Below are 18,564 nucleotides of genomic sequence, written 5' to 3'. Positions count from 1 at the left end.
TTATCTTGTGTTGTTCAGTCTGAAATTTTGCATCCCATTGAAAAGGCTTTATAATTAAAAAAAAACAACAAAAAAAACCAGCTCTGCCTGTGAAATGGCTTATATACAAATGAAGAAAGAAAGGAGAAAGAAAAAGTTCACTGTTTCTCATCGTAGACATAGATGTAAATAATCTCTAGGGGATGGTACCTAGAGAAAGGGGTTCACCTTTAACAGGAATGGAGGGGGGGTTTTGTGTTGTTGTTTGTTGGGTTTTTTTCACAAATAAACCTAGGAAGCAAAAACACTTGTAGATAGATGCATTTTGGTAATTAACAAGACTACACAAGCCTCTGAGCACATTTTCTTTTTTGGAAATAGGGTGCAAGAAGCCTTTGGCAATCAGAAGAAATTAACCAGGTGGGACATTCTTGCAATAACATCTGTCTGCAATGGCAGTTTTACAAGTTAAATAAATAAACACTTGCTGTCATAGTCATACTGCTCTGTAGAAGAGGAGCAGTGAGATGAGATCCCAAGTCTTCATGGAATGTTTCCACTGTCTATTGTCAAACAGGTTCCCAAAATCAGGCAAGTTTTGCCATGTCCTTAGCAATAGTTTTTAATTGTCGTTACTTACAATGCTCTAGCAAGAAGTTAAAATTTTAACTCAGGAATGTAATTTCTCAGGAGTCTGTAAACAGTGGCCAATAAATTGCTGCAAACATCCATGTACTCTTCCTTGAAAGGTTCTGGGATGCCTGCCAGAAGATTTCAGTGCACCAAACAGGAAGTGCAGGCATCACAAATGCTGAATGCCTGTTCATTCATGGCAAATGTGACTATTTCAAGTAGATGGAATGCCTTCCCAAAGAGGTGCTAACTTAAAGTATTCCCTGTGCTTAGAAAGCAGGATATTTCTTCCACTCTTCTTCAGTTTGGGAACTAAGTTCCCTGTTACATGTGATGAACAGACACTCATTCACTTTACAGTGTAATTCAGATTTACATCTGTACTCTTCCCCCTCTGTGACAAATGAGATTTTCCCTCATGCTTTACATTATATTGTTGTCAGTCACTATAATGAAAGCTTTTCTTATTAAGTCCTTTCTGCAGCATATTATTTATCACTGAAATAAGCTGCTCAATTCTATTAATTTCAATGAAGCTATGTCCATTTATGACACTGATTGTTTGTCCTGCTTTTGCTACTTGACCCACACCACAACTGATAATTGGCTTGCCAGTCTATAATATGCCTATATATTGCGAACCTTGTTTCAAGGAGACAGTTATTATCCCACTGAAATTCTGATCTCTTCTTGCTCTAAAATAATAGTTGCCGTATTGAGGAGGTTTGTCTTGGCATTGTCATTCTGCAGTAAATCCAGATTGCAGCATCTTCTCCCCAGCCCCCTTTAGATAGCTGGAAACTATTATTAGAATGCCCTTTAGTCTTCTTTCCAGACTAAACAAATCTGGTTACCTCAGCCTCCCTGTGTCTGTTTTGGACCAGCATCTTAGCAATCATCATCACCCTTCACTGAAATCCTAGTTTGTTCATCCTTCTCATCTGCTGGAGGGGACTCAAGATGGGATATTATACTCCAGATGCAGGTTCACAAGAGCTGAATGAAGGCGTGTATTAATGTCCCTCAACCTGCTGCCACATTCTTCATAATGCAGCTGAGTGTGAAGCCTCTGTCACTGCAAAGCAAACAGCTGACTAATTTTCCACCTGCTGTCCACCAGGATGCCAAGGCTTTTCCTGCAAAGCTTCTGCTTAGCCTGCATGTCTCCAATGTGGACTGGTGCTTGGGGTTATTCCATGCCAGGCACAGGAATTTCCATTTGTCATCACTGAACCTCATGAGTTTCTTGTCAGCACATTTCTCCAGCCTGCTGAGGTTCTTCTGAAAGGCAGTCCTGCAAACATGAGGACAAATTTCCCTAAAATCATGTCACTGACAAACTTGCTGAGGGTTCACATCATTCCATGGTTCAGATCATTAGTGAAGACCTTTAGTACTATTTACTTCAGTGTTAACCCATGGTTACAAACCAGCCACCAGCACTGGAATTGCTGACTGTTTTGCTCAAGCCTCTTGGACCTTCCAGTTATCTACTGAATTTGTAGTCCACCTATCCCATTATATCTCAGCACTTTGGCTGCAGGGATGCTATGCATCACTGTCAAAAACCAGCAGGTGCCTCTGCTGCTTTCACCTCATCCAGCAATACAGTTGTCTCATCATAAAAGCCTCTCTCAGGTTGGTCCATCATAGTTTACCCTTGGTAAATCTACTCTGCCTGTTCCCAGTCAAATTCTTGTCTTTCATGTGCCTGGACGTTGTTTCCAGGGGCATTTACCCCTTAATTTTATCATGAGCTGAGGTTAGGCTGACTGGTCTTCACCTACCTGAGTTCTTGCCTTGCTTGCAGATGACCTTAACATGTGGTGAAGGAACACGTGGCTACCCTCTACACCTCAGCTCTGGTCTGTGGGTGATGCATGAAAAAAAGCATAAAATATACTGATATGGCAATATTAGGGCCATGTGTTAATTTGGAATAGATAAAGTGTTAGAATAAACCCTAACAGACAGCCTGTTGTGTTTGTTTTTTTTTTACTTAATCAGTGACCAGCAGCACAGGTTTTCTCTCCAGTCCTTAAGGCTGTCCCTTTTGAATAAGTCATGGTATTAACTTCAGTCCCTGATGTCAGTACTTACCCCTGATTGAGATCAATGTTGCAAGGTAAGCACACGCCATATGGACTCTGTGAAATGAGGATGGATTTCAGCATAGGATTTAAGAGGAAGGGAGGGGGCAAAGACTGTACCCCAAGCTTAATGATCTAGTGCATCTCTTTATGTCTGCCTTGCCTGTAAATTGAATCTCTGATGCAGACATTCTGTAACAGTACTTTAAAGTTATTTGCATCCAGTCTACAGAATCTTTTAGTTCTAGTTTTAAATTAAGGACTCCAGTGGTTTCAGTCCTTGATAAGTAAAGCCACAGGATTTCACACCAATCACACCAAGGCTCAGTTACATTTTAGTCACAGCAGTGAAGTGATGCATGAAACTGACTGTACTGTAAAATCTCATTGTTATATGGATAGGAAATGGACTGGCTCCAGACAGTAAAACAATCCCAAGACAGGGAAAAATGTATATCAAAACTTTCAGCAGAGAGAGTTGTTCAGAGCAAATTATGTTCTTTTGTTAGGGGGCTGCAAACCATGGTCTGAAGCTAATAGACAGTGGGAAATGCTCTTAGGTGTCAGTGTGGTGGTACCAGAGTACAGTATATGCTGTTCACAGAAGACATTGCACACTTACCTTGTCCCACCAAGCACTGGACCTCTGTAGAGCAAAGTCAAAGTGTGTGGTTGTTTACTTCTGGATTAATATTTATGGAGAATGGCTTGTGTATCTCTTAAATCCTTTATTTAGCCTTTTATTCTCTGCTTGAAGTTACTCTTTTTATCATGATTTCAACATCACTAAAATAAGACCTTTCTCATATTGTATTTTTCTATATCAACCTGTACTCTGACACCTAAGATAGGGCAAAGAGAAAAAATTCACATCTTAACTGGTAACTCTGGAATTTGGGGTCCCAAAACCTTCTCATAAGTCAGGATCCATACCTTGAGTAAGATACCAAGGAGAATTAATGCAGTTGTCCGCTGGAATTTTTTCCATTTTTAAAATATAGTTCATCATAAAAAAATACATTAATTTAAATGCATTTTGCTACTGATTGATTTCAGAATTCCTGAAGAATGTATCCAGAGAAAATTTTCAGTCCTCATTGAAAACAGCTGATTTTTTCATACTGCATAGAGAAAAAAATTACCCTAATTATCTGGTTATTCCTTCCTATGCTTCAAGGAAGTTAACAGCTATCTGCAGTACTGACTCAGCTGCACCCTGCAAAGACTTCTGAAAGTCATCAAAACTAGGCTTTTGAAAGCTGATGAGCAAAGCCTTCCCTCCATTTAAAGCCCTTTGCCAGGTCACCCCTTGCCATTTAAATTGAGCAGCTTAAGTACTGCAGCTAATATGTGTAGCACTGTGATGGATGTAACACACTCTCTGCAGGAAAGGCCCCCCACTCCGGTCCTTTAAATGCTGCTTTCCCTCTCTGCCAGTCTTGTTACAGACTCATTTCTGTGTTGATAACACAGCAGTGATAATAACTATCAGCTCAGTGCAGTGGAAGGAGGATGGCTGAGCCTGAGGGGAAATTTCATCTGTGATAGAGCAAATTTTGTTCAGTCCCCCAGACATCTTCTCCTGGACACAGATGTCAGTTCACGTGACCTGGGTCTGGGGCCTCTTTAATGACCAGTTTGTTACTGGAAGCCTTGTTTCCTATGTAACCTCAGCTGATCAAAGGCTGAATTAAGCCTCTGAGCATGTTATTCTGTCTAAAGATGAACCATCCACAAATGTCATCATAGTCCATGGCCAGCCTGTCCTGATAGAAGCTTGCTTGTATCAGTAGCCATTCCCCTGGATTATTGCAGTGCCAGCGTGTGAGTAACAGAGGCTTTCCCCTCAAGAAATATCATTAATCATGAAGGTAGAATATTTTTTGCCCTCTTCTTCCCTTGGTTAATTTTCCCTTTACATCCCTCTTCTTCCTTTGTTTATTTTTTCCTTCACATCAATCAGCTGAAATGAATAGTAGCCAGATACCTCTTTGCTTTATCAGCAAGCAAAGCTGATGGCAAAGGTCCTGATGAGATCGTTTAGAGGAATGAGAAACACTTCCTTGTGAGAATTAGCCTGAGAGCCTGCAACAAGAACGGGTGGCTTTGGAGAATGACAGCACACAAGAAAATATCATCTGTTAAAACAAAGAAATCGATATTCTTTGGACTTCTAAGTCCTGGCTGTGGACATCCAGAGTGTCTTTTTCTCCCAGTGCATGAGTATACCAGCAGCCCTATTGATTTTGTGCTTATATCAGGAGGATAATCTATACCTCTTTTGGAGAGATGCTAGCTCTCTGGAGAGAACCACTGAGATTTCATGGTGAGATGTATCACAATTGCTATAAAATTGCAATTTATCAGCTAACTTCCCATTGACTGAGATAACACCTTGCCAGAAAAGTGAAGCTGCTCTGATTTTCTATAATAGCACTCATGACATTTACGTACCCTTGCCTCTTGCATATCTGCCTCACAAATAGCTCCAGACCAGAAAGTAAAGGTGCATGATATTTACAAATCACAGCTTTTTCCACATTTTTCTTTGTGTTGTTGACAAGGACTGAGTCACAAGAAGGTATGAAGTGTCTTTGCTGGAAGGTTTCATATTTTTATAGTAACGCACAAGCATACATGCACTCAGGACCAGAGATGGTGTTGAGCTATTAAACAGAGCCATTGAAATCTGTATGTTCACAAACACAGTTATCTCAGTTCTCTCGTGAGCTGTTTCTTTTTTTCCTGTTGATGTTTCTATTAGCAAATGTTGTTTGGGGTGGGAACTTCAAGTTCACATGTCCTCCAGTCCTGAATGAATTACTAAGCTTTTGAATATTTAGCTGATGGACAGAACCCTAAGGAAGAAGTCAGAAAGGCAGGGGAAAAGAAATCATAAAACTTCTCTAGAAATAAAACTAATTTATTTTTTTTACTTTTATCTATGGAAGAGGTTTTGTTTGTTTGTTTTAGCTTTGCAAGCTAGAAACAGCACTTAAACTCACAGTTGATAGTCTATAAGTTATTTTTATTGTTGGCTTTACTACTTGTTTACATGACACATCACACAGAGATATCAGGCATTTAAATATCTACCAACTACTGGCATGCAATGAAGTAGTTTTAATTGTGTTTATTTGTATGCCTATTATAGTAGCATTTACCAGCTAAAATTAATATTGCCTAGATTGATTTCTCCATCTAAAAGAGAGTTATGTAGACTCTGTCCATAAACAATAGGGACAGGAAACTTGAGAAAACAAGTCATGCCACTTGTCCTAAATGCCCTTGTGAGGAAGGGATGAATCACTCTCTGAAGATGTTTCTCTCTCTACTGACCACAAGTACTTGCTGACAGTGTTTGCCTTTTGTATGCCTGTAGTTAGACAAAAGTTATGCCCATAACTAGAGAGAGATCATTATCTAAGAAATCCAGGTATATGTGGAGGAGGGAAGAGAGTAGCAGAATTGAATCTCTTACCCAAGGACTCAAGAGATCAATGACAAAACAAATAAAATAACCGGACTTGAGCATTCAGACCAATATTTTACTGCAAGCCTTCCCTTCACCTTTACAGTCAGTGTGAACTCTGCTCTGGGAGTCAGTGGCAGTAGGATGAAAGCCTGGATGGCCACCTGTAATTATTTAAAACTTCAGAAATCACTGATACACTTAAACATATTTTTCAACTCTAGTGTCATCACTTTGTGTTATTGACTGCCTGGGCAGTGGTATAAACCAGAGGAAGGTCCCACTGAAACCATAGTGATGAAACTTCTTTTGCATTGCAGTTGACCTGGACAGGTTGAATGATGATGTGAAACGCTACAGCTGCACTCCGAGAAACTACTCTGTCAATTTAAGGGAGGAACTGAAGCTGACAAACGTAGTTTTCTTCCCCCGCTGCCTCCTTGTCCAGCGCTGTGGAGGTAACTGTGGCTGTGGGACTTCAAACTGGAAATCCTGCACATGCATGTCAGGAAAAACAGTGAAAAAGTATCATGAGGTATTTTTATTTTTTTTCAATTATTTGGTATTTCTTTTCATTATTTATTGCTTACGTGGATTCTGAAGACTTTTTTTCAGAGCCATAAATGTTGCTTGTATTGATTTTCATGTTATATTCATCATGTTTTATTATATAATCATTATCATTAAGCTATATCAACACACACACACACACGTAGCCAACCTGCAGGAAACACTGATTTTAAATAATGCTCATATTAATGCCACAACAACACCCAGCAATTTGCATTTGGAAGTGGTGAATGAGCAGAGTGAAAGGAGGTTATGCGTTAGAAAGAGGCAGTAACAGGCGTTTCTGGGTAAGTTAATTTAAAAGATGTTGGAGAGAACTTTTGCCACTTTTCTGTATGGATGCTAACACAGGGTTCTAGTGAACTTTGTTGAGAGAATGAGTTTTATCATAGAATCATAGATTGGTTAGGGTTGGAAAGGACCTTAAACACCATCAGGTTCCAACTTCCCAGCTATGAGCAGGAACCAGGCTGCACAAAGTCTCATCCAATCTGGCCTTAAATTCCTTCAGGGAAGGGGCTTCCACAACACCCTGAGCAACTTATTCCAGTGCTTTACTATCCTCATGGTGAAGAATTTCTTCCTAATGTATAACCTAAATTTCCCCTCTTTCAGTTTAAAACCATTACCCCTTGTCCTATCACTACCCTCTCTGGTGAAAAGCCCCTCCCCAGCTTTCCTGTAGCACCTTCAGGTACTGGAAGGCCGCTATAAGGTCTCCCCAGAGTCTTGTCTTTTCCAGGATGTCTTCAGCCTGTGTTCATAGCAGAGGTGCTCCAACCCTCTGATCATCTGTTTGTGTTGGACTGATTTTTCCCAGCAGAGGACTGATACACCATGAATGTATATAATGCTGGAAATATTATTTTTAGTAACACAGAGACATATTCCTTGAGACATTTAACTGCCCTTCCTCTTCTTTTGTGCTATATCTTTTAAGTTTATGACCATGCTTGGAAATGACAATTATGTCACTTGTAAATTCTCTTCCCTTCCAGATTTATTACCTGTAGAAAGCAGCTGAATCTTTCAGCCTTTGCTTTTTTACTACTCAGCAATTTTTTAGGAAGACGAATTTTTTTGCATATGAACAGAGGGCATTATATTTATTTTTAATGCATTCACAACACATCTAAAGAGGAAAAAATCAGGGACAGAGCAGTTTATATTCTTGCCTCTAAATCAGTATTTTCAGAACAGACATGAACCATGTTCACTAAAGTGAACATATCTAGGAAGATTACTTATTATTCTTTCAGTTTTCTAAAAGTAAGTAGCTGTGTGTCATGCTGACTTAATTTCTGAACATACCTCTTATAAGAGCTATTTACCACTGCTCTCAAGTTTCAAGTTAAAATTAACTTTATGGACTTTAAATCTGCATGTGATATGGGCTCATATCTTGAAGGCATTAACTTGGGAGACTCTAGGGCTGCAATAGCAGAAGACTATTGAAAGTCAGACCTTTGTCTCAGTGTGAACAATGTGGTTACTCTTTTCCAAGGCAGGAGATTTTTTCTTACAGTTACCTGCAGAATACAGCATACTCCACATCATCTAGGACTAGAGAATAGTTAATATTTCATCTCATTTTAAACAAGATGCAGAGGATCACCCTGGTAATTATGGAGCGGAAAGTCTTATCTCAGTGGTAGAGAAGTTAATTGAAAAAAAATTAATAGATTTAAAACACCTAGATGACTATGAGTTGATATAATGAACTCAGAATGCCTTATGTATGAATAAATATTTATACAGCACCACAACATTGTACAAGATTGCTAGACCTGTCACCTCCTCCAGAGAGCGAACAGTCGGCCAGACAAGATCAGATCGGGATTAGAAGCTAGTTAAGAGAAAGAGTAAAGAGGTGGGAGAGAGAAGCAGTTTTCTACATAAGAAGTGGCTATCTGTGGGTGCCCCCAGGATGCAGATTAAATGTTATTTCATGCATGTTCAGTCTGGAGGAGGTAAAAAGAAAGGTGGCAAAAAGGAAAGCTAGCACAGGAGATAATATACTTTAACAGCAGAGAAGACTGAGGCATTTCAGAAGGCCTGTATAACTACTTATGAATGAAGTTCATAAAAGCAGGAAGCATAAGGATGAGTAATCTCAACTATTTACTCATATAACACTAGGTGTGTGAGATGAGGAAGGAGAAACGAGGGGTGGAAGTGTTCAGAAAAACAGTTATTTACTGAAGTGGTGATAGGAAAAAAACAAGTGACAGTCTTCTGCAGGAGTAGAGGAGAACACTTAGTAACGCAGCAAATATTATGGCCCAAATATATTGTTGGGATATATGGGTTTTGGCCATTGGTGAAGGAAACAGACAGGATCAGAAAAGATACATAGAAGCAGAAAATATACATCAAGAGAGATACAGGAGAAGATACACATCAAAAACATTTGAACTGAAAATGTCTCAAAAGTTCTAGATAATTTCATTTAGAAAAAAACAGGGAATAAGAGAGGACACAGTGAAAGATAGAAAACAGTGAGTAGTACCTAATGGAAAATCAGGTCTTCCTAAATAATCTTTTCTTTATGTAAAGAACAAAGAAAAAGGGAACTAATTCAAAATTATAAAAAGGAATCAAATGTTTTGCACAGTAAATCCGTATTGAATTTCAACACTTAAATATCAGTGCTACATAATTCAGGATTCTGAGAGATGTAGAAGTGTTATACAAACTAAAGAATCCTGGGTCACATCTGTATCAGAACTTAAGACAACTATTGACAGTAGCTCGAAAAAATGCTGATTGATAACATGTTATCAAGCATGTATTTTTTACTAGGTGTTAGGGAGCATTTAGTGCTGGGACACCAGAATACTACACTAACCAGATATTGGTCAGAACCGAGATGTCGTGATTTATGACCAGCCCAGATTAATCACTAAATTCAGGAAATTCAATATTCACACAAATACATCACTGATAATTTATTTCACTACTCATTTGTTCACTGAAAACCATATGAATTAAAGACAGTGTTTCAGCTTTAACATTAAATGGCTTTTGTAAATTTAAATTTAAGCTTAAACCCTTAAGGATGAATTAACAGCTCACTGAGTAGAAGTTTATCCAAGTGGCTCCCATTAACATGAGTGGAAGGCATGAAGATAAATTAATGTATGACATACTAAAGATATGTCCATTAATTTTAGCCCAAAATGTTTTCCACTGTATTGTTATTATTTGCCACACACAGCTAATCAGTTTGATTATTTATTCTCCTTCAACAGTTAACTTTAATTGTATGTAAATGCTTGGCAATAAAGGTACTGGGGAAGGGCCCTTCAACATATCAGTTTTAGAACCATGGAGCTTGTTTACTCTTTTCAAAACTAATTTGAAATTGACTGACCTTAACCAAAAACCTACATAAAAAAGGACAGAGCTTCAGACTTCATGGTAGCCACAGTATTTAGTTAAAAATTTCTGCCTCTGCTGCAGAAGAATGTAGGCCAGATTCAAACACAAATCTTAATTACTTTTATTTTACTCGCAAAAGGCACCACAAGGAAGTATAAGGCAGTGGAGAAGAGAAGGTGTTTTTAGTAGCTGAAACTGAATCCTGGAGGCTACAGACCACTTCTCTTGCCAGGCTGATTTTGCCTAACTGCTATCCTGGAGCTTCATCTGCTGAGCTCCTGGACCCACCCAAGCTACTTCTGCACGTGGATATGCTTGTCCTCAACAGTAAAAAATATAACTGGAAATCATATTTCTGAGCTACCCAGTATTTCTGGGTGAGAAAGACAGGCAAATTTTCCAGAATCAATAGGTTCCTTTTTGGCTTTGTAGCCAGTGCCAGAGTAGCTGCATGACAGCAGCTGTGGGGATACCACTGCCCAGAGCGTTTGTTCAGAGAGAGGCTTTTAGTCCAGAGAGGTTTCAAGGTTATCTTCTCTTCATGCTCTTAATGTCTTTTAGTTCCCCCTTAGTTCCTGTTCAGAGCCTCTTGCTGTACTCGTCACTGAATGTTCCCTCCTAGTATCACAGAACTAATAGCTGTCACGTGTAGCCTTTAATTTCCCAAAGCTGTGAGCGCTGCTCCGGTTCCCTGAACAGACTGTACAGCTCTTTCCTATCACGTCTGATTGTAAGAAGTAAAGCAACAGCAGGGAAAATGAGAAAATTAGAATGCCACAGTAAGGGGTATCTTTTTCTTTATTGCCCTGGGAAATGCTAATAATGAGATCTTGGGTCTTTTTTATGACCTGGCAGTTTGCCATAGCTTTACCAAAATACTCAGCAGTTTCCAGAAGTAAATGGGTTTGTAACTTGAGTAAACGGATAGTTTTATGGGTTGGTGTTTTTTTTTCAGGAGTCTTGTGATTCCCTGTGGCTTTCCATGGTTTCTGGGTTTGCTTGTGACCAGAGCTTATGGACTCATGACTTACCACATAGTGCCCCGAACTCTGCAAACCAAACAGGCCAAGTGCTGGCAGTGTCTCAAAATGACTGTCAGGCACAGTCTACCATAAGCGATACTGAGTTATGGCACAGGGCTCTATGCAAGGGAAAGACAAAGCAATAAATGGAAGTAGATGAGGCTCACGTGAATTAAATGCTCCATGTCTACTGCTGTCTAACTTGCTAAAGGGGAGTTGAAATGAAGGTGTGTTTTCCATTGCAGTGCATTTCTTGGAAGTGTCTGAAGCTTCTCTTTAAAGAGAGGTAGACTCTAAACCTGCAGATCACCCAGCCCAGAGGAGGTGTGGGGGAGCTCAGACCAAGACTGAATTCAGCTCAGGCTGCAGCTGTACCCAGCGTGCACACACCTCCAAGAAACAAGAAATCAGTTTCCCCATCTCATTGCTGTAACTGATGGGATGTGAAATGACTTTCCATGAGGAATAAATGTTCTTAAGGTAGCAACCAGAATTTGTCAGAATGTGTAAACCTCCACACAGTGCTGAGAAACACAGCTGAAAGGCATATAAGGAAAGAAGCAAAGTGATGAAAGCTGGTTGCATCTTTTACCTACCTACTTGTCTCATGTAAAGAGTGGTGCATTTTTCATTCTATATGGTGCTTCTTCTCCCCCTTAATCCTCCCCTTTTTGAGCCATTATACCTCCATTCGTGTTTCATATTGATTGCAGCTTCTCTGGTGCCTTCATAGGATATACACACAGTTACTTCTCAACAACAAGATATATGTTCAACAAAGTATAATTTACTGTTAAGGTAGCTACTTCATAGCCTCTTGCTACCCTGAGGTAGTAGACACCTCTGAGTACCTGCATGATACTAAGTCTTTGCAGGAGTTTCTAGAGCATACAAACAGCTTTAGTTGGACCCAACAATGTAAAGGGGAAACAAGACAGTAGGGGTTATTGTTGGGTAGAAATTAACAGAGGAGCAGGGGAGAAAATAAAGAGGTGACATAGGTCTTCAGTAAGACAAAGGAATTGTTGCAGTGGAGCTAAGAACTGTAATACAATTTGGTGTTGGTTTGAGGCTTTTTTATTATTTTTTTTCTTAATTTTTTTTTTTGAGAGAAATGAGAATTAAACCTTAAAGAGGAACTTGAGAGAGTAGACAATCATTCTAACCCTGTCTTTACACAGGAAAACATAAGAGAAATGGACAAAAATTATACAAATGCTGCTGATACAACAAGGAAATCTGCTAAAGGATTAGAAAGAGCTAGTGTCATCAAACCAGTCTGCAAGGAATATGGTCTGATTGTTGTATGTCCTGGAGTTGATAGTACATGTATAAAGCAGATAAAAGGTTGTTATGGTAATAAAAGCAAAGAATTAACCTGACAAAAGGGATAAAGCATAGAAATATTATACAAGAAGCAGCCATGGGATTTATTTGGAATGTAAATACAAGGAAACAGAATGAGTCAGCAGTTACTGCTAAATCACAGGATGAGGAGAGAGAGCACAGAGGTACAGTGAGAGAATAGACATTCATTTTTTACAAGATGAAAATGAAAGTTCTTGGGATAACTCCTAGTAGTTATGCAAGTGAAACATTCTGTGATACATGTCTGGGCACAAAGGCAATTTGGGAAGGAGGAACCTCTGTATCTAGTCAGTGAAAAGGCAATTGGTGGAGCCATAATGTGTGACAAGGTCACCAAAAGTGAGGATCTTGCTGATGTCATATATGCCAAAAACATCGTAGCTTTAGTGCTTGTTTCTGATGAATGAGTTTTAAGCCATGTCATTTTCCCCCCACGTTTACAGTGTTAAAACCAGGTGTTTCTTATTCAGACAGAGAAAAAAATCAATAACCCCATCTACATTTAATAATCCCTTAAATTGAATGATACCACTGATCAGCAAATGAGCTCTTTTTCCTTGTTCCTGATATCCTGTAATTGTCTCTGGTAAGAAAGAATACAGCTTTGAGTCTCATTATTTTAGGCTGTGTTCCTACTAGAATAAAGGTCCTTATGCTAAATTATTAACTACTTTCCCATAATGCTTGGTTTCTTGTGCTCTGAACACAGCTAAATTACATGTGACCTTTGGATTAGATAACTTCCAAAAATTGCAGAGTAAGATTTTTCATCTGTATCAGAACTTGGATCTGTATTGAATGTTTTGTACTTTTGATGCTTCCTCTTTCATGAATCTCAGACAAATATAATTTGGTTTGCATGCTAGAATGATGGTATTTTTAGATGATCAGGAGATTAGATAATGCTGCATAGCAGGATTTTAAAATAAATTCCGCAGAGTACAAATTTCACTATCTAAAATAGCCTCCCAAGTTGCTCTCCATTCCCTGTCTCTGGAATATGAAGCTAACCAGATATGTGGTAAGCCCTGGTCATGTGCATGGTCTTCTTAAGTTAACCAGAAAGAAAAGGGAAAAAAAAAAAAGAAAAAAGGTGAGGCTTCAGATTTCTATTGGGGTCAAAAATTCTACCAAAAAAGTTAATATTGTTCCTAATAAATTAAGTACATTAATTAAGTAAAATAGGGCTATGAGCAACTGAATACCCCTTTTTCAATTAATATTAAGAAGTATTGACCAGCTTTCCTATTACTCTTTGCTTTTTATTAAAACAGAAGTCAGCCATCATGGACCATCATGGCTAAATTTTACTTGACTTCAAAGTAGGATGATCCATGGCTAGGACCATCAGGTAGCACCATCAAGGAATACTGGAGGGAACGGTTCACCTCATCTGACTGCCTATTTAAAGCTACGCGTCCAGCGTTTGGGTTCCTTTCCTTGTTATCTGAGATAGCCCCGCCAGAGGTGGGTGTCTCAGGTGAATCACTCTCTGGAGTCACCTCTTTGTTGCTGCTTCTACTGGAGAAATGCTAGGTATAGGTCAGTGTAAACAGATTACCTCCAGCTGGATCCTTTCCCCAGCAGTCATCAATTCTCTGCTCTCCTCGATCCCTGATTATGAAGTGCTCTTACAGATCTACTGAGGTTAGAAGGGCCACTGGGACTCCTGTGCTCCACAGGCCCCTGGAGAGTTCCCTGCTGCCCCCAAAGCAAGACCCAAACTTGTACCATATATCTTCTGGAAAGGCAGCCATTTTCTGATGTCTTCAAACAGGCTGGAAACCATGATTCCTTGAAGGACTGTCCAGGCAATGAGTCAGCATATCTTAAACAAGTGGGTCCTAATTCCATTTAGAGATTTTATGGCATCAGCTTCTAGATACTGGTTTTTGTGATGGCTTTGCTTTCTCATTTAAAGAGTCCTTCAGAAACTGGCATCCAAGTTCAAAGAATGGTCAATGAGCAAGATTCCTGGCAGGGAAGCAAGTGTAAGCATTTTCTTTATATTTCCTTCACCACTGCCCCTGAGAATTATGCAGTGGCTACAGTCACCTCACCTTGAAACCTCTCAGATGCTCAGGCTTAAATCTGCAAAGCAAAATACCATCCACCATGTTGGCTTGATCCTGTGCATCTGCCTGCACAATAAATGCTATAAGGCCCTGATATCCTCTTTTGTATTAATTATAAACATCAAATCCAGCTCAGAAGCTCAGTCCTCTGTCTTAATTATTTTTTGTTAATTGTGTTAATAGTTCTATGACTATAATTAACTCAGTGTTTGAGATGAGGGGAATATGGCTGTAGTTCTATACTCTTTGTGTGGCATTGATCTGAACAGCTGGGGCACCACATTTTGATTCGTAGTGACATACATTGTTCCTTTAGTTTGAAAACTTCGAAGTCATTCTTTTTTGCCCACCTAAGACAAATCTTTTGAGCATTCTAGACCTCCCTCACATCTATATTTTCTTACAGCTACTGAACTAAAAAAAAAAAAAAAAAAGGAGCAATAAAATGTCTTGAACAAAACTTCTTTGAACTGTATAATTAATTCAGTAGTTCCTCACCTTTAAGGTCCTAACCATGTGATGAATAAACAGCTGCTATTTTCAGAAAAATAAAGGATTTTCTTTTGGCTATTGTGGTCACCAGAAATGACCTTGCTTCCTGATTCTTTTCAATTCCCCTTGTATTTAGCTGAAACTAAAACTATTAGATGGAAGCTAGATGAAGAGCTTTGAACATCAGCTCTGTGATAAGCTATTAAAGCAGTCCAATTTCAGCTGTGTTCAAACACTGCTTTCCTGTCTTGTATCTACCAAATCGTTTTTCTACTCTTATCAGCAAAGCCATATACTCATGTTTCTTAATATAAAACAGGGAAAAACCCCAAGCTGTCGGGAGGTATCTTAGCTTAAATACAGCCCACACCTTCATTCTCATCTTGTTGCATACTTTCATTTACTCTCAGTGGAAAAAAGCAGATCTACCTATCCATGATCTTGCAAAGTGCCTATCATCTGGATTTGTCAGATTTTGATGAAAGTTTTCTTTAAAGAATGAATTTTATCATGGGTTCAGCCTTAGCAGCTGTGCTTGATTTGAAAAGTATGTTTTCTTAAAAAAAGGATCTTGGAAGATGTAGTAGATTTTAAGCTCAGTAATAATCACAGCATCTTGACTTTCTTTGCTGCTGCAGCACACTGTTCGCTCCTGTTGAGCCTGTTATCCACAAAGACACCCAGGTTAGTGAGTAGTAACCCCAGGTGTGCCCCATGCCTGGTTGGCACATTGTCCTGGTTTGAGCCAGGATAAAGCCAATTTTTCTTTTTACTGATTTTTTTTTCCTTCAGTAACCTTTCTTGTAACTAGCAACAGTGTGTTCTGCTAGGCTGATAAGACAGTGGAATGTTTTTCTAACTACTGAGGCTTCAAGGCCGCACCTGCACTCTGCCGGCTCAGACACTATGGGGAGATCTGTGACCCCCCCATAGGAGGCTGAGTTAGACAGACAGCAAAATTGGCCAAAGATATTCCATTCCATATATCTACATAAGCTCAAAGGAAGGTCAGAGATCACAGAAGACAACTTCCTTCCTTCTTCTTCTCCCCTTCTCTTCCGTCCATGGCCGGCGTCCAGGGAGGACTCTGTTCATCCATCACCGTCGATCCTCAGGCTTGATCTCTCGTGACCCCCATAACTCTCTGCTTTCTCCAGCAGCAGCTTTGGGATTCCTCGGGACTCTTCCCAGTTCAGGGAAGTGCTGTGGGAGTTGCTGGGGTGGGGGGAGGCGAGAGGCTTTTGCCCATACCTGAATATAATTGTATCTATTTTCTTGTATGATTCATTAGTGTTTTAATTAAAGCTGTGTGGTTTAGTTTTCAATCCAGCCAAGTCTCTCTCTTTTTCTCTCTCCTTCCCTACTTGGGTGGGGGGAGGAGGGGATCGAGAGCATTGTTGTTGGACCTGAGTCAAACGGTGACACACATCCAATATTGGTATGAGGCAGCAGTCTTCTACACATTCTGGGAACTTGATGCTTGTCACGTGAACTGCAGTGTCCTCCCTCCAGCAAATGTCTGGGTAGTTAAAGTCTCCCAGTAAGTACCAGGTTTGGTTGAGCCAAAGCTTGCCTGAGCAACCTGAGTATCACTTCGTTGGTCACGTCATCTTGGTTTGGAGGTCGGTAACAGATGAGTGAAAAAAAAATACAAAATGCTGTGTCTCTGCATTTCTAACAATTAAAAGTAATTAAAAGTAATTATACATTTCCAACGCATTAAAGCAGTATCTTTGTACCTTGTTTAGGCTCAGTCCTTCCTCTCAGTATTACATATGTTAAACATAAACTTTATCACCACAAAACAGACTGTTATTTGCTTATCGCTTGTGTTGTATGTAAGGCCCATGGCCTTCCTGCTCTCCAGGTACTAATGGTAGAGAATGGATTATCTCTTCTCAAAGGGTGTTCACCTGCCTGCCATTGCCCACCCACTCTGCACAGCATCTGTGATTAACCTTTGGCACAGCAATCACACTTACTTTTGAGGACTTTCTAGTTCGGTTGAGATTGATAGTTTTGTTGACCTGGTATGCAGCCCTGCTCCTTCCCGAGGCCATCTCAATTCTTGTATGGTATTACATGGTAATACATGGTACATACAGGGTACGGTTACAAAGTACAGAAAGTACTTTGTAAAAAAAGAGGATTAATAATTGACTAACAGTCTGATAGTTAGGGAACCCATTATTCTAGGTAGAAATGTGGGTGTTTTTTGTGGCTGAGATACTAAAGACATTTGGGTCTCACTTCCCACTTGACCGGCAGCTTTGGCAGGTCATAGAATCACAGAATAGCAATCTTCTCCAGTGTTTGACTACTCCTCATATTTTCTTCTGTATGCTTAAATAGAACTGCTTTTGTTGTAATTTGTGTTCATTGTCTCATTTTCATCTTCTTTATAAACTACAATCCTCTTTTTAGGGGTCTCGGTGTTATCTTGTCTCAATAGAATGTTTTCAGAAGCCTCTTACGTGATATGTACTTCCCTAGGAAAAAATGGTATGTTTGGTTGGTTTACATTGTTCACAGTAAGTTCTTAAGAAATTATTCAAATTGAGGCAGAGATTTCCAAGGTAAGCCAACAGTGATATTCCAGAGAAACTCTACAGGTTATGGCACATATTCTGCACAAGTTCTATTAGTCTCTTTCAGCCTCCCACAGGCATTTCATTTTTTGACCATTTCTAATGATATGTGCATCATAAATATCAAATTCCATAAAAAAATGTTGTGTATTCTTTAGAGCAGAAATACTATACAAGTGAGAGAAGGGACAGAGCAGTTCAAATATGTATTGGGCTGCAAAGACGAGCCAAAGAAAACATGCTTGGTAATTTGCCTGCAAAGGAACAACTCTGGACATGGTTAGGGAACTACAAGATACCTGATGTAGGAAATAATCCATTCTGTCAAAGCTCCAGGACAAACAGTACAGCAGGATGTCACAGAGTTGAAAGAAAAAGCTGACAGTAAACAAAAAAATGTGTCAAAATTAATGCTGGTCAGGGCCATTAAGGTCTGTTGGTGCCCTGAGGGCCTAAACGCCTCATCCTTAAATCTCTAACAATGTTTTCTAATTCATGCATTTCTGTTGTTTGACCCAGGTGCTGAAATTCATCCCTGAGGCTGGGCATCCCAGAAGAAAAGGCAGAACCAGGAACAACATGGCCTTAATAGATATACAGCTGGATCACCATGAGCGTTGTGATTGTATCTGCAGTTCAAGACCACCCCGATAGATAGATATATACATGCATACATACATACATACATAAAAGAAAAAAACAGGACACACTGATTGCAGCTTACCAGATGTTTACTTTTAAGCAGGATTTTTCTGAGGACCTTTACTCACTAATAATTTGAACTTTGCTACTAGCCTGCCTTTGCAATTAGCAAAAATGATTGCTGTGTTTCAGCATAGCTGTGCTGATTAGTGCCATGGCAGCTAAACAGGTATATCGTAGATTTATGTATCA

At 39.5% G+C, this 18,564-nt stretch overlaps 1 protein-coding gene across 1 annotated transcript in view; it reads left to right on the top strand.

Moving 5' to 3' along the window:
• The window catches only part of PDGFD (platelet derived growth factor D), a 138,373-nt gene extending 120,049 nt beyond the window's left edge, over nucleotides 1-18,324 (top strand). Inside the window, exons 6-7 of the mRNA XM_009999380.1 lie at nucleotides 6,495-6,709; nucleotides 18,190-18,324. Coding sequence (XP_009997682.1) covers nucleotides 6,495-6,709; nucleotides 18,190-18,324 — 350 coding nt within the window. The remainder of the gene's footprint in view (nucleotides 1-6,494; nucleotides 6,710-18,189) is intronic.
• Nucleotides 18,325-18,564: the final 240 nt, after the last annotated feature.

Source organism: Chaetura pelagica, unplaced genomic scaffold, assembly GCF_000747805.2.
Source record: "Chaetura pelagica isolate M959 unplaced genomic scaffold, ChaPel_1.0 scaffold85, whole genome shotgun sequence".
Classification (NCBI taxonomy): domain Eukaryota; kingdom Metazoa; phylum Chordata; class Aves; order Apodiformes; family Apodidae; genus Chaetura; species Chaetura pelagica.
The sequence above is the reverse complement of the archived record's forward strand: the minus strand, read 5'-3'. Positions and strand labels throughout refer to the sequence as shown.